This window comes from Nanorana parkeri, unplaced genomic scaffold (assembly GCF_000935625.1).
Source record: "Nanorana parkeri isolate BGI_ZX_2015 unplaced genomic scaffold, ASM93562v1 scaffold44, whole genome shotgun sequence".
In the NCBI taxonomy this organism is placed as follows: Eukaryota; Metazoa; Chordata; class Amphibia; order Anura; family Dicroglossidae; genus Nanorana; species Nanorana parkeri.
In genome coordinates this window covers 2319936-2333663 of record NW_017306312.1, presented here as the reverse complement: position 1 = coordinate 2333663, position 13728 = coordinate 2319936, and the positions used below count along the sequence as shown (strand labels likewise).

At 45.5% G+C, this 13728-nt stretch overlaps 1 protein-coding gene across 1 annotated transcript in view; it reads right to left on the bottom strand.

Moving 5' to 3' along the window:
* The window catches only part of LOC108800601 (neurabin-1-like), an 85053-nt gene that overhangs the window by 1837 nt on the left and 69488 nt on the right, over positions 1-13728 (bottom strand). Inside the window, exon 17 of the mRNA XM_018572584.1 lies at positions 4468-4656. Within this exon, the coding sequence (XP_018428086.1) occupies positions 4468-4656 (189 nt within the window). The remainder of the gene's footprint in view (positions 1-4467; positions 4657-13728) is intronic.

The window sequence follows — 13728 nt, the reverse complement described above, 5'->3', positions numbered from 1 at the left end:
CGGTCAAAGGACCACCCCACGCAGCCGACCCACCGTAGCAGAGTCTGCATGCGCTCGTCGGTCACCCAGGGGAGACTACAAGGATCTACAGTCATCCAGCCTGTCGCCCTGGGGACACTTGCTAGAAGAAAATCCAGTCAAACGGAAGAAAGGAAAAAAATTCTTCAGAGAAAATTTTTTAGCTCCTTACTCCTGACGCTAGGCAAAAAACTGGAGACTTGTCAGCAGGTGGGGGGTTTGGCCACCGGCAGGGGCCGCCCCTAGGCTGTAATTGGTCTTTAGTTTTGTGCCTAGCGTCCTTCTCCTGCAGGTGGCGATATTACCCTACCATTCAGGATCTACGATCTGTTGCCTGTGTCCTTCAATGAACGGGAGAGAAATCAGCATTTATAATCCCTGGTGAAGGAGGCCCTCAGAACCCCCAAAATGCTTTAGTTTTATTTGCAGTATTGGTTAAAAATCCAAACTAGATCTGGACTCTACTACCAGTTTGATACTCTCATTGCTTTATTTTTGGTCTATTGTTCCAAGTGACCAGCCAAGGCTCCTGTGCACCAGAGAACCGCCTACCAAAATCTTATCTACATCAGGGAATCCAGAACTCCATATTCCTGTTTCTCCATCGTAATCACGTTTATTGCCATCTGTCACCAGTTGGGAGATTTCTGCCGACATCTGGATAGGAAGCAAGGTGAAATCCCCACCAGTGGGGACACAGGCAGCAATAAAAGACAATTATTCTAGTATAGTCAGAATATATAGTCCGCACCTCCCCTCAATATCGTATTGCGGTTTACATTTCTCCCCCACTTGTCACCCGTCTCAGTGGCAAGTGTCAGAAGAGGAAGAGAAAAGAAATCTCTATTTTGTCTGAGGACAGATTTTTTTAATGTGAGATTCTAAATACTATTTGGTCACAGAAAGCATTTATAATCTTTCCCTACCACTGTTCCGGGATTGTACGTGATGACAGTGGAGAGGAGCAGTTTTGGGGGACCTGTGACACAGATGGAGGGAGCTTGTAAGGGGAGTGTTTCACCTTATTCCCTATGCCCCGGACTAAACGAGCACTGCAAATGCAGCATTAAGTGGTGGTGGTGGAGTAATGAGTGACAAGGTGACATTTTGGAAATACTCGGGAGTTCAGCTATACATTTGTGGGGTTTAATCTCTTTACAAATGGCCTTGGAAAATAGGGTTAAAACCCAAGTTTGATTTGAGCAAAGGACCTCCTCCGCTTATGTACAGTGCGTCACATGTAGTTTCATGCATGCCTTGTTAGAATGCTCACACATAGGGAGATAATTCCTCAGTTCAAAAAGTGAAAGCTCACACACATTCATAGTGATCTCGCTCCAAAGACTTAAACTTGACCAAGCATATCATCTCCCTTCAACAGACACCAACAGATATGTTATTTCACCAGCAGATGGTGCAATTTAACTTTAGGCTGTCTGCATTACCACAGGGTTGGGGGGGCTTATACATAAACAACACACACAGCATGCAAAATACTAACAAAGGATGGTACTTAAAGCACCGTGAAGATGCTCCTTAGGTTTTTATATTGCCAATTCACAGAGTCACATGACAAATTAATTGCCTAACTATAGTGAAAGAAGAGAAAAAAGGCATAAAGAAGGCTTTACTCAAAAACGGGTCACAAGGCACCATTTGTTTCTATTAAAAACAAAATACAGTAACCGCAGTGTATCTTCAGCAAGACTGGGTGAGCAAATCTGAGCCATACTGCCAACTGCATGAGGGATGGGCACAGACACACAGCTTGCAAGGACTAGGTTGGGATTCTAGCAGGCTTTCCATTAATAGTAAACCATTACGAAAAGAAACATGGAGGCTAGTCATGCAGATCTTCCTGAAATGCCCTTATGCCTGTTATGGGCACCTATTGGCCAGTACTTTGCAGATAATGATTGAATGTGCATACTTCTAGGCCAAAGGACCGTAAACTTGTTCTGCGTGAGAAAATAAAGTCTTGAAAGACTGTCAGCTTGACAGACGACTATAATTATGGGAATCAGGTCCACAATAGCTGCCTTAGAGTATTTCTCAGGAAAGGTTTCCCTTAACAGGTAGAAGAAAGGATTTGTTGTATTTTTGCTAGAAAAAAAAACAAAAACCCAAACACTTAGAAAAAAGGGGATCAATGTAAAAGAAAAGACCAAAAAAAGAGGATCAATGTAAAGCAAAAGACCAAAAAAGAGGATCAATGTAAAGAAAAGACCAACATGGGAGGTAAGTATCAACCTTTCTTTACAGGGACCCCATTTATCATGTTGCACCATTTTTGCACATGTTGAAGTCTGTGTTTTTGGCTAGAAAACACTTTTTTTTTTTATTTACAGCCACCCAGATCACTGTTATGTATAAGCCAGGGAGGCTACTGCTACCATAACACACACAGATGGATCCTGCGATGTCCCTCATTAGACTCCAAGAAAAGGATTTTACACGAGTACAAAAATCCTCTTTTCCTTCTCGTCTATTGAAGGACACAGGAAGTCTTCACCTATGGGATGCACAAAAACAGTAAAACTAAGGGGTAGGCAACAGAATAAGCAAAACAAAATAAAAGGCCCAATGTGAACAAAGGAAAAACTAGGGACTGCCTGCAACTCAAGTGCTGCATCGAAGAACCAACACCCAAATTTGGCACCAGATGAGGCCACATCCCTGGCCTGATAAGGAGAACATAAGAAAGCAAAACCAAGTAGTAATTTAGCACTAATGCTTAATACCAGAAAAATAAGAAAATGCATAACTAGTGAGAAATGTCTGGACATGGGAAAGAAAACACCAAACCATAGACCACAACTTTGCAAGCTGCTCTCCCTGATCCAACAAGAAGGGTGGAAATAAAAAGAATTTTCATACAAGGAAGGACTCACAGCCTGAACCATGGGCAACAAGGAAAAATTAGTTCCTCCAAGAGTTAGGACCAGACAGAAAACCCTGAGAAAGATGTTCTAGTAGAGGGACCTGATCCCACAATGGGGAAGGGTACATGGGAACTTCCCATACACAGGTTAGGTAGAGGATAAAAAGGTAGATTTCACCATAGATTAGCCAGGAGGAATGCAGACCTTATAGAGTTCAAAACCAAGCTCAAATCCCATCCATCTGTTAGGGCTTCACCCCAGGGGTGTTTTTCTCTCCTAAGGGAAACTTGCTGAAATATCCCGCCTCTCCTACAGCTTTGAAAAGGCACAGGACTAGATATGTTCTGGAGATCCAATGTTGCATTAGAATCCGTGAAGCAACAGTTAAGAGTCATTAGGCCAGCAAATACACATTCGTATGAGTAAATCTAAAGCAGGGGAGATCCCCAGAAAGGCCTTCCACATGAGTCTGTGAAACAAACAAAAGCAACCAGCTAGGAAAAGCTGTCCTCCAGAAAACTGCACTTGAAAAGAATAGAGTGGAAAGGATTGTCCAAGCAAGGATCCAAACTACTTCCCATTATAAAAAGATATCCTGTTCCTCCTCGATGGTGGAGGCACGCTGGTACTGTATAGGTGTCAAGAGACTTACCCAGGTAGGTTACGATGGAGGAACCACCCTGTTCTGGAACTCCTGAACATAGAACAAGAGGAGATGAGAATTCTCAGATTACAGGATCCCAGAAAGTGTGGAGAGAAGTTTTCCCCAACCGCAGAACTGAAAGACAGATTCATCAGGCAAAAAACTACCTGATCCTCAAGGGCAGACAAGTCGGTCTGCTCAGAAACTGGATTCACTTTAGCAGAAAAAAAAAAGATACTGGAGAAAAAGAGTGAGCCACCGACACAGGACTCTTCTGCAACACTTCCAGCACCAATACAATATTCATCTGAATCTTGGAGAAATTAGGACCATTTCCAATAGGACCCACGTGGACTGTTTTCTCAACAGAAGATGGTCTATGTGTCATGAGAAGGCACTGAGGGCAGCATTCTGGAAAAAACTCGGGGTGCTGGGGCAAGACTGAAGAGTCAGAGACCTGGAAGGATGATTATCAGTAAAATATATGTGTTCTAGCTAGCCACAGAGTCTTTGGACTTACAGGCCTCAAAAGAGATGAACATTTTCTTTTAGGAGAACGACCAGTAGCCAGGTTGGGATAGTAGCAATGTAGAGGAGAATTCTGATTAAAGAGAAAAATTAAGGAACATGCTAGCAAACTAGGTTAGGCTTTTACCAGCACAGCTGGAGGCATGCTGGTGGTAGTAATAGTTGTCCTACAGTCTGTGTCCAAGCCTCCTACAGGCGGCAGTATGGATGAAAAACATTAAATGATGTATCAATACAGAGCTGGAATCAATTGTGTCTTTTATATCTGCTGGGATTTCAGCTTTAAAATTAAACCAGTCCAAAATAATGTTTCCCTTTTATATATTGTATAAAGCAGCGTCATCCTTGGTAACTTTTCATTGGTGATTAGTGCAGATAGAGAATTCTGGACCTTACCTTCAGTCTGTCACTATCCAGTAGCATTAACTGCTGTCCATCAATGTTCTTTGCTGTGAACTCTGTGATGTATTGCTCCATATTCATTCCTATTAACCAGTGACACACTTGCTGGGTGTTCCAGTCAGACACTGGCCGGCTGTGCCATTGGTTTTGTTTCCCGCTTGTTGCGACATCTTCATCCAACGCCTGCAACAAGAGAAGAGCTTTGTGACTCTGTTTAATGTCTCTGGGGCTGCTGGGTATTGCTATCTGGCTGTACTCCAGGGCCAAAGAAACATCTATACCCCCAAAATCGCAGTGTTGGAGCTAAAACAGTGGTTTCTTCATCTAGTAAACTCCTGGCCACGGTCCCACTATTCACTCTAGCTGAGTTTATTTGGTCATTTGCCTCATCTATGTTGATTTCAGATAGGACTTTAGACTACACTTTGATAAGGGGATACTATGAAATTACAGGACTATCATTTATTTTTCAGCTGGTCTAACCCAGTCTCACTCATCTATCAACAGTTGTCCTAATCGACACTCAGCCAGAAGCCGCAGAACATAGTTTGAACATTTTCTACATAGACATCCCTCAACACAAACTAGCAGACACCTGCAATGTAAACTCTGGCTAAGAGATTCAGTACAATTTTCTATGTCACCATCAAAAAAGCGTAGGGTTGTTTGCAAGTCTTCTCATCTACAAAGTGCCAGTGGTCTGTTAATCGCCTTTTAAACAGAACTATACTGAAAAATCTAATCCTACTTGGTGGATTTAGTAAGACAAAATAAACAAAAAAGCTTGGGCTTCCTTGCAAGCCCATACATTTGCAGAGTGCCAGTCACCTATACAGTAAATTATATAGGAAATAGAATCCTACTTGTGTGATTCTGCGCTGATTTTTACCGTTGTTAAAAAAAAGAAAAAGACATACCTACCTTGAATCCTTGCTTGCGCTAGTTACATGGCCCAATGCTGAAATTTGGTCATATTAACTCAACCAAAGGGGCTTTGGGTTGGACTCTCAGGCAACTCCATCTCATACAACCATCAGCAGCTTTGTCTGAGCATTAACTATATGTGCACCTTAAAAACTGAAGCTTGGGCTAACACTTTACTGGGGCATTAGCTGGGCACCAATAAAATAACTTTGATGAGGTGTGTGGCTGCGGTTTCTTTCTTGAAAAATGTTACTTGCACTATATTACCAAAAGTATTGGGACAACCCTCCAAATTATTGGATTCAGGGGTTCCGTGAAATTTCCTTGCTACTAAATATTCCACGGTCACCTGTTAGTGGGATTATAACAAAGTGGAAGCAACTGGGAACAACAGCAACTCAGCCACAAAACATCTTTGGGATGAATTGGAGCTGGGACTGCGAGCCCGGCCTTCTCGTCCAACAACAGTACCTGACCTCACAAATGCGCTTCTGGAAGAAGGGTCAAACATTCCCATAGACACACTCCTAAACCTTGTGATCGCCTTCCCAGAAGAGTGAAGCTGTTATAGCTGCAAAGGGTGGGCCAACTCAATATTGAACCCTGCGGACTAAGACTGGGATGCCATTAAAGTTCATGTGCGTGTAAAAGCAGCCGTCCCAATACTCTTGGTAATATAGTGTACATGCAGTCTCCAACGGTGATGTCAACGCTTACGTCTCATTGGTGAAACGGACGGTCAGAGCAGGAACACGGGGGTTAACTGCCGGCCACTTACTCTGCAGCACCGCCCTAAAAATATCTTACATTATTTTCATACAATAGAAGGTTTTCTATGATTCAACAAAAGGGAGATTGTGATGTACTTATGCCTGTTGTCCAATCACAGAATGCCTTGTACTCATTCAGTGGGTGGTCCCGTCTGTCAGCTGTCTCCCAACATCCTTCACTTTAAGAATCAAGCCAGGCAGAAAATTGTGGTCCAAAAAGCATCTACAGCCAATCGGATGCAGCAAATGTTTGGGTATTCATACAATAGCCGCAGCAAGATTCCTCCGCCCATGCCGAACAGAAAAATTCTCACCGTGTATACCCAAGCTGTAAGCTGGTGTTAAAGAGAACTAAAGTCAAACCTTTTTTTTGGCCTAAGTCCTCTTATGGGTGAAAGAAGTGCATCTACTAATGTACTCCTGTGACCCCAAACTCAGCATATAGCTACGCTGCAGCCAGAAAAGGTCCTGGATCCACCCCCTTGCCCGATTCTGCATCTCTAGAGCCAGAGCCAGTTGCGTCCACCCCCTCCCCATCCTGTCCCTCCACTAAGGGCTGCAGGAACAGAGAGGGGAAGGGTAACTCCCAGTGGGGACAGTGACCACTCTATGCAGGGTGAAGACTGACCTGAGTGATCACTCAGTACTCGATCTGTAGAGCCAGTGTCACACACCGGCTCAAAGTACTGGGAAGAGTACATTATATTCTCCCAATATATGTCTCCTTTAACACTGTGTATTGAGCCGATTGATTACCTTTGCACACAGGCTTGTATACAGAGTCCCTGCAAAGTGTTCAATACTTAGAATAACCTCCTTCCAAAATGGAAGACTTTTTTTGAACAGCAGTAATTTCTGTCATTTCAAAACACTTGGTTATATCTGCTTATTACCCAAACATTGACAATTATAATTGACTCAAATCTTTGTTGTCTAAGCAAACAACTTTTACTACCAAATGCCCAGCACATGGCTGTGATCTGCTACCCTGCAATTCTGTAACGAGGTTATAGAATTTCATATGGGTTGGGGTCTGGTAGATTTGCAGTTTGTCCTTAATTACACTTTGTAAATCTGAAGATCTTGTCTGGATCAGCAGGTTTCTGGGACAGGAGCAAAGGAATTTCATGTTAGGTCGGACGTTTAAGGAACAAAAAACATGGCTAAAGGGTCAGCTTCACACCAGAAATATTTTAGTAATTTGTCAAAGCTCCTGCTTCTGGAAGACTGACTACAGCACTAATCCTTGCTGTGATGGTGTTTGCTCCCATGATTTCTAATAAATGGAAAGAATAGACTACCGCTTTATAATTCAGAACTACTGAAAAAACGTACGGCCAGTCAATGCGTTTAGTTTCCTTGCAGTGGAAGTGTAGCGCGTATGCATGCCAGAATCTGAAACCCATCATTTAATATTTGGGTAAGCCCAGCCCCTGCTCATCGAGTGCAAAATAATAGTAGTGACAACTATTCAATTTTTCACGAAAAGTTGAGAGTTTTACCCCGTGTAGGGCGCTCGTCGGAGGTGGGGTAAGCGGTGGGAAGACTACTAAAGGGAAACAAAAATTGGAGACGTCTCCCGGGGGACCCCGAAAACTAAGGCACAACGGCTCAGCCATACAGCAGACGAAAAACGTCTGCTCTACGGGCTGTGTGTTCTGAGACCGTGGTGCTGTAATCACAGCGCCACCTGTCTCCGCTGTCAGGAACTACACAGAACAGCTCCCCCGGGACATGCAGTTTCGGCCGCCGGGCGAGTAGTTTTAAAGTACATTCAGCCCGGCTCCGGACAAGCAGAGCTGAATGTACATTGTGGAGCCGCTGCCGCTCGTTTAACCACTTCAAGACCAGGTGTTTAGACCCCCTTCCTGGCCAGGCCATTTTTCAGTGTTCAGCGCTGCAGTCCTTTGACTGACGTTTATTCCGTCATGCAACGCTGTACTGAAATGAATTTTATACCATTTTTTGGGGACAGATAGGGCTTTATTTTGGGGGTAATCACCACTGGGGTTTTTATTTTTTATTATAATTAGGAAAAATTACAGAAAATTTTGAAAAAAAAAAGTTTTTTTTTACATTATGTTAGGAAACATTTATTATTAACCAGTTTTTTGGTAAAATATAAAAGATCAGGTCACGTCGGGTAAATAGACACCAAACATGTCAAGCTTTAAAATTGCGCGCACCCGCGAAATTGCAGAAAACTACCATACCCAAAATTGGCCATAGGCGACGCTTTAAAAGCTTTTACCGCTCATCAGTTTAGTGTTATCAGTGATTGATGGCCCTAGACTTATTGCTCTTACTGCGTCACAAGCGCTGGATCAGCGGCCGGCTGAAGGGACTCCTGAAAACGACTGCAAAGAAGATGATCGTATCAAGAGGCATCATTTAAGGTAAGTCCTTAAAGTAGCAGGGGGGGAATGCCACTTTAATGTTAAAAGAGTACATTTTTACTAGCGTCAGAAATCCTATTTGTCGACGGCAGGGTGCAGAGCAGATGGTACAAACAAATTCCAGTCTAGCGGACAAGATCGGTTTAGTCATACAGTCATGGCCAAAAATATTGGTACCCCTGCATTTCTGTCACATAATGCACCACTTCACGCAGAAAATGGTTGCAATTACAAATGTTTAGGCATTCTTATGGAAAAAAAGCCAAATCTGACACATTCCATGCAAAACTCCAAAAATGGACTGGACACAATTATTGGCACCCTCCAATTAATATTTGGTGGCACAGCCCTTGGAAAAAAATAACTGAAACCAATCGCTTCCTGTAACCATCAATGATTTTCTTACACCTCTCTACAGGAATTTTGGACCACTCTTCTTTCGCCAACTGCTCCAGGTCTCTCAGATTGGAAGGATTCCTTTTCCCAACTGCTGTTTTGAGATCTCCCCACAGGCGCTCTATGAGATTCAGATCTGGACTCATTGTGTGATTTCTATATTGTCACCACCTGTTATTTGATACAGGTGAGTTTAATTACAAATTACAGGAGCATCACAAACTTGGAATGCAATTATGAGAAGGTGCCAATAACTTTGTCCAATCTATTTTTGGAGTTGTCTGTGGAATGTGTCAGATTTGGCTTTTTCTTCTCAACTTTTTTGTGTCATACCAATACAAAGAAATAAACATGAGAATGCCTAAACATTTGTACTTGCAGCAATTTTCTGCGTGAAGTGGTGCATTATCTGACAGAAATGCAGGGGTGCCTATATTTTTAGCCATTACTGTAACTCCTTTGAGCTCAAGGTAGCTAAGGTGGTTCAGATGCCTAGGTGTGCGCATTATCACATATTTTTATTGTCAATGTTTTACAATAATTGTGTGCCAATGGACATTTTACACACGTTTGTTGTTTGTTTGGCAAGTGAATAGACCTGTTACCATGTGATAGAAATTCATAAAACTACATGCAACATGCATTTTAAGGGTGTCCATTGAATTCAAATGTGATGTGTAGAGCCAAAAGAAATCTCACTGCTCCAATTCCTTAGCCGCCATCAGGACTCCCCAGGTGCTGGTCTAATAGGTGCGTCTCCACCTTGGAATCTAGTAGTATACGAACAGACCGTACCATCCAAAGAATTCCAATACTCCAGAATTTATTGAAATTCACAGCACATCCAAATTAACAATGTATGTAACAGCGAATTCCAGCACCGCAAAAAACCCCAACCAGCTGCAACCTCTCACATGTTTCTCCCGTAGGCTTATTTATAGAGGTCACGAGGCTCTATGAATAAGCCTACAGGTGAAACATGTGAGAGGTTGTTGCTAGTTGGGGGGTTTTGTGGTGCTGGTATTTGCTGTTACCTACATTGTTAATCTGGATTTGCTGTGAATTTCAATCAAGTCTGAAGTATTGGAATTCTCTGGATAGTGCGGTCTGTTCGTATACAGCTCTTGATGTGTGTCGGTCAACATATGTGCACAACATTCATGCTACACAGGTGTTTGGGGAAAAACATCTTTCAATATAATGTGGTTTATGCCTGGAATGTGTGAACAATAAGTACCTATATATAGCAATAAATGATCCCATGATCTGAATGACTGATTAAGAAGTACAATAACAAGGCCATGTATGAATTGGTTTTCTATGTCGGTAGGAATGCCAATTTATTTAGCTCAGGGGTGTGGAATTCCTATCGCCCGACGCCCGGGACAGGCAGTTTCGGGCGCCGGGCGAGTAGTTTTAAAGTACATTCAGCCCGACTCCGGACAAGCAGAGCTGAATGTACATTGTGGAGCCGCCGCCGCTCGTTTAATACAAGTGGTCCGATCAGACCACTTGTATTAATTTGAGCAGCGGCGATCGTTTCTGCCCGCACCCCCCGCCGTAGTTTTCGGGGTCGCCCGCTCTCCCGGGGGACCCCGAAAACTAAGGCACAACGGCTCAGCCATAGAGCCCATAGAGCAGACAAAAAACGCCTGCTCTACGTCTCTATAGCTGGCGGTATTCTGCATTGCGCTGTATAATGTACTATTGCTGGGATTTGTAGTCCTCTATAGCCGGTGCCATTCTGCATTCATTGCTGTATAATTTCCGCCGTAGTTTTTGGGGTCGCCCGCTCTCCCGGGGGACCCCGAAAACTAAGGCACAACGGCTCAGCCATACAGCAGACGAAAAACGTCTGCTCTACGGGCTGTGTGTTCTGAGACCGTGGTGCTGTAATCACAGCGCCACCTGTCTCCGCTGTCAGGAACTACACAGAACAGCTGAAAAAGTAAAAAATAAAAATGAAACCCTGCTGCCCCCGCCATCTGCATGCAAATAAACGCATGCGTAGGACATTCTGCATGTGCTTTGAGATTGCAGCTGCCATTCCATGGTGGTAGCCAGAATTCTCTTACACACACATAATGTGCATTAAAGGGTAAGTTCATTTTCCCAGCTAATATAGAAAAATAAAAATTACCTGATGAAATCTGGCCCTGTCTCTCCCAAACCGCCACCCCTCTGGCTATACTTACCTTTCTGCGAACAATCCCTCCCCTCCACCAGTATGGGTGTACTATCTGTCCCCCGTACTGCTGTCCAGCGCAGTCCTCCCCTATGCATTTTGCGCTGAGCAGTGAGAAGCGCTATTTAGCACAGTAAAATATGTTTTGATTAGGGGTGCACCGATACTAGTATCAGTGCAGATACAGTGTATTTGGGCAAGTACTCGTACTCACCCAAATGCTCCGATGCCTTCCCCGATATTGGAACTTACGGCCAGATGAAAATTTCCTCTGACTGGCAGTGCTGTAGGGGAACATGGAACCAGCTTCCCGTGCAATCAGGAAGCCGTGCGGCAAGTAATGACCCGCCTCCTGGTTTTCCGATTGGCCCGGGAAGCTGGCTCCTTGCTGATTGGCTGTAAAGCCGGCTTCCTGGCCAATCAGCATCGAGCCAGTTTCCCGGTCAATCAGGTCATTACTCGCCACCCGGCTTCCTGATTGACCGGGAAGCAGGTTTCCAGGCCGATCGCAATCAAGCAGGCCAAACAACATGGAGCCGGCTTCCGTGGCAATCAGGAACCTGGGCGGGATGTGATTACCTGCTGCCCGGTTTCCTGATTACCAGGAAAGCCTGCTCTATGTCAGCGGAAGCACCGGTATTAGTATTCAGTGTCAGCGAGATCCGAAAGCAAAAAAATCGGTACTCGTACTAGATACCGAAAAACCGGTATTGGTGCATCCTTAGTTTTGATTAAAACAATTTTTTGTATTAGGACAAGTAGATTGTCGTGAAGGACAAGTAGATTTGGCCCCCACTTTAGCCCTTGGACAAGTAGTTTTAAAAAAAATTTCCACACCCCTGAGACGGAAGCGCCACTACCTGGGCGCAATAAATGTGGTGAAGCAGGGTGAGAGCGCAAGTGGTGTACTCACTTATGGTTGGGTGAGCGTTCGCTTTTAACAATCGGGCTGAGGTGCACACGATGGAGCGGTAGCAGCCCCTCTTTTGCAGGGTGGTGTAGTGGTATAGCCAGGTGGAGCAGATGGAGACACAAAAGTAACGAGGTGAGGCAAGAGTGGTGAGCGAAGGAAGGGAGAACTTTGTAACTCAAGTGGAGAATGGTCCTCAGCGACGACGGTGCGGCCACTGTAGTGTCTGGATGGAGGGCCGTGGGGTGATCCTCTGGATGACTGCTGGAAGTCTCCGGTGTCCGGCGCTGTGGAGCGATGCGTTGTCGGAAGGTAGACTGGACGGCAGTGGAGCTGCCGGGATGTCACAGCGCCCGGTTGCACTAGGACATGCTGAGTGTAGGGGGGGGATACGGGTCCAGAAAGAGCAGAGGTGGGTTCACGTTGTGGGCTCCTAGCAATCCGGCAGGTCTGTGTCCGTCAGCAGCTTGCTTCAGATGTCGGTAGTAGAGGTGTTGCGGCGCGGGCCGTGGAGAGTGGACCCGAAGCTGGAGTGAAGGAGGGGGCGGAGCCCTGTGTCCAGGACGGGTTTGCTCGAACGGTGTCCGTGGGGAGATGGAGTGTTGGAGACACTCAGAAAGTCCGATGGGACCAGATTAGGCTGGCGGCGACGCGTTTCGAAGGTGAAAGCCAGTGTGTAGGGCCCTACACACCGGCTTGAAAATGCGCGGGCCGTGGAGAGTGGACCCGAAGCTGGAGTGAAGGAGGGGGCGGAGCCCTGTGTCCAGGACGGGTTTGCTCGAACGGTGTCCGTGGGGAGATGGAGTGTTGGAGACACTCAGAAAGTCCGATGGGACCAGATTAGGCTGGCGGCGACGCGTTTCGAAGGTGAAAGCCAGTGTGTAGGGCGCTACACACCGGCTTGAAAAAGGTTTCACCTTCGAAACACGTCGCCCTGCCCCCTCCTTCACTCCAGCTTCGGGTCCACTCTTCTCGGCCCGCAACACCTCTACTACCGTCATCTGAAGCAAGCTGCTGACAGACACAGACCCGCCGGACTGCTAGGAGGCCACAACGTGAAGACACATTCCCCCTACAGTCAGCATGTCCTAGTGCAACCGGGCGCTATAACATTCCGGCAGCTCGACTGGCGTCCAGTCCACCTTCCGGAACCGCATCGTTACCCAGCGCCGGACCCCGGAGACTTCCAGCAGGACATCCACGCCAGCAGTCATCCAGAGGATCACCCCACGGCCCTCCATCCAGACACTACAGTGGCCGCACCGTCGTCGCTGAGAACCATTCTCCACTTTCCCCGCGGTGAGTTACAGAAGTTCCCCCTTCCTTTGCTCACCACTCTTACCTCACCTTGTTAATTTTGTGTCTCCATCTGCTCCACCTGGCTCTAACACTACACCACTCTGCAAAAGAGGGGCCGTTCCCGCTATCGCTCCACTCCATCGTGTGCACCTCACCCCGATTGTTAAAAGCGAACGCTCACCCAACCATAGGTGAGTACACCACTTACGCTCTCACCCCGCTTCACCACATTTATTGCGCCAGGTAGTGGCGCTTCCGTCTCCAATTTTCATTCACTTTTCACAGCTGTGATATTCTGAAAAGGCGTCTCGTGTCCGTCCACCACTCTATCCATGCCTTCATCTCCCCACATGTATATTTTAGATTTTTCTTGTT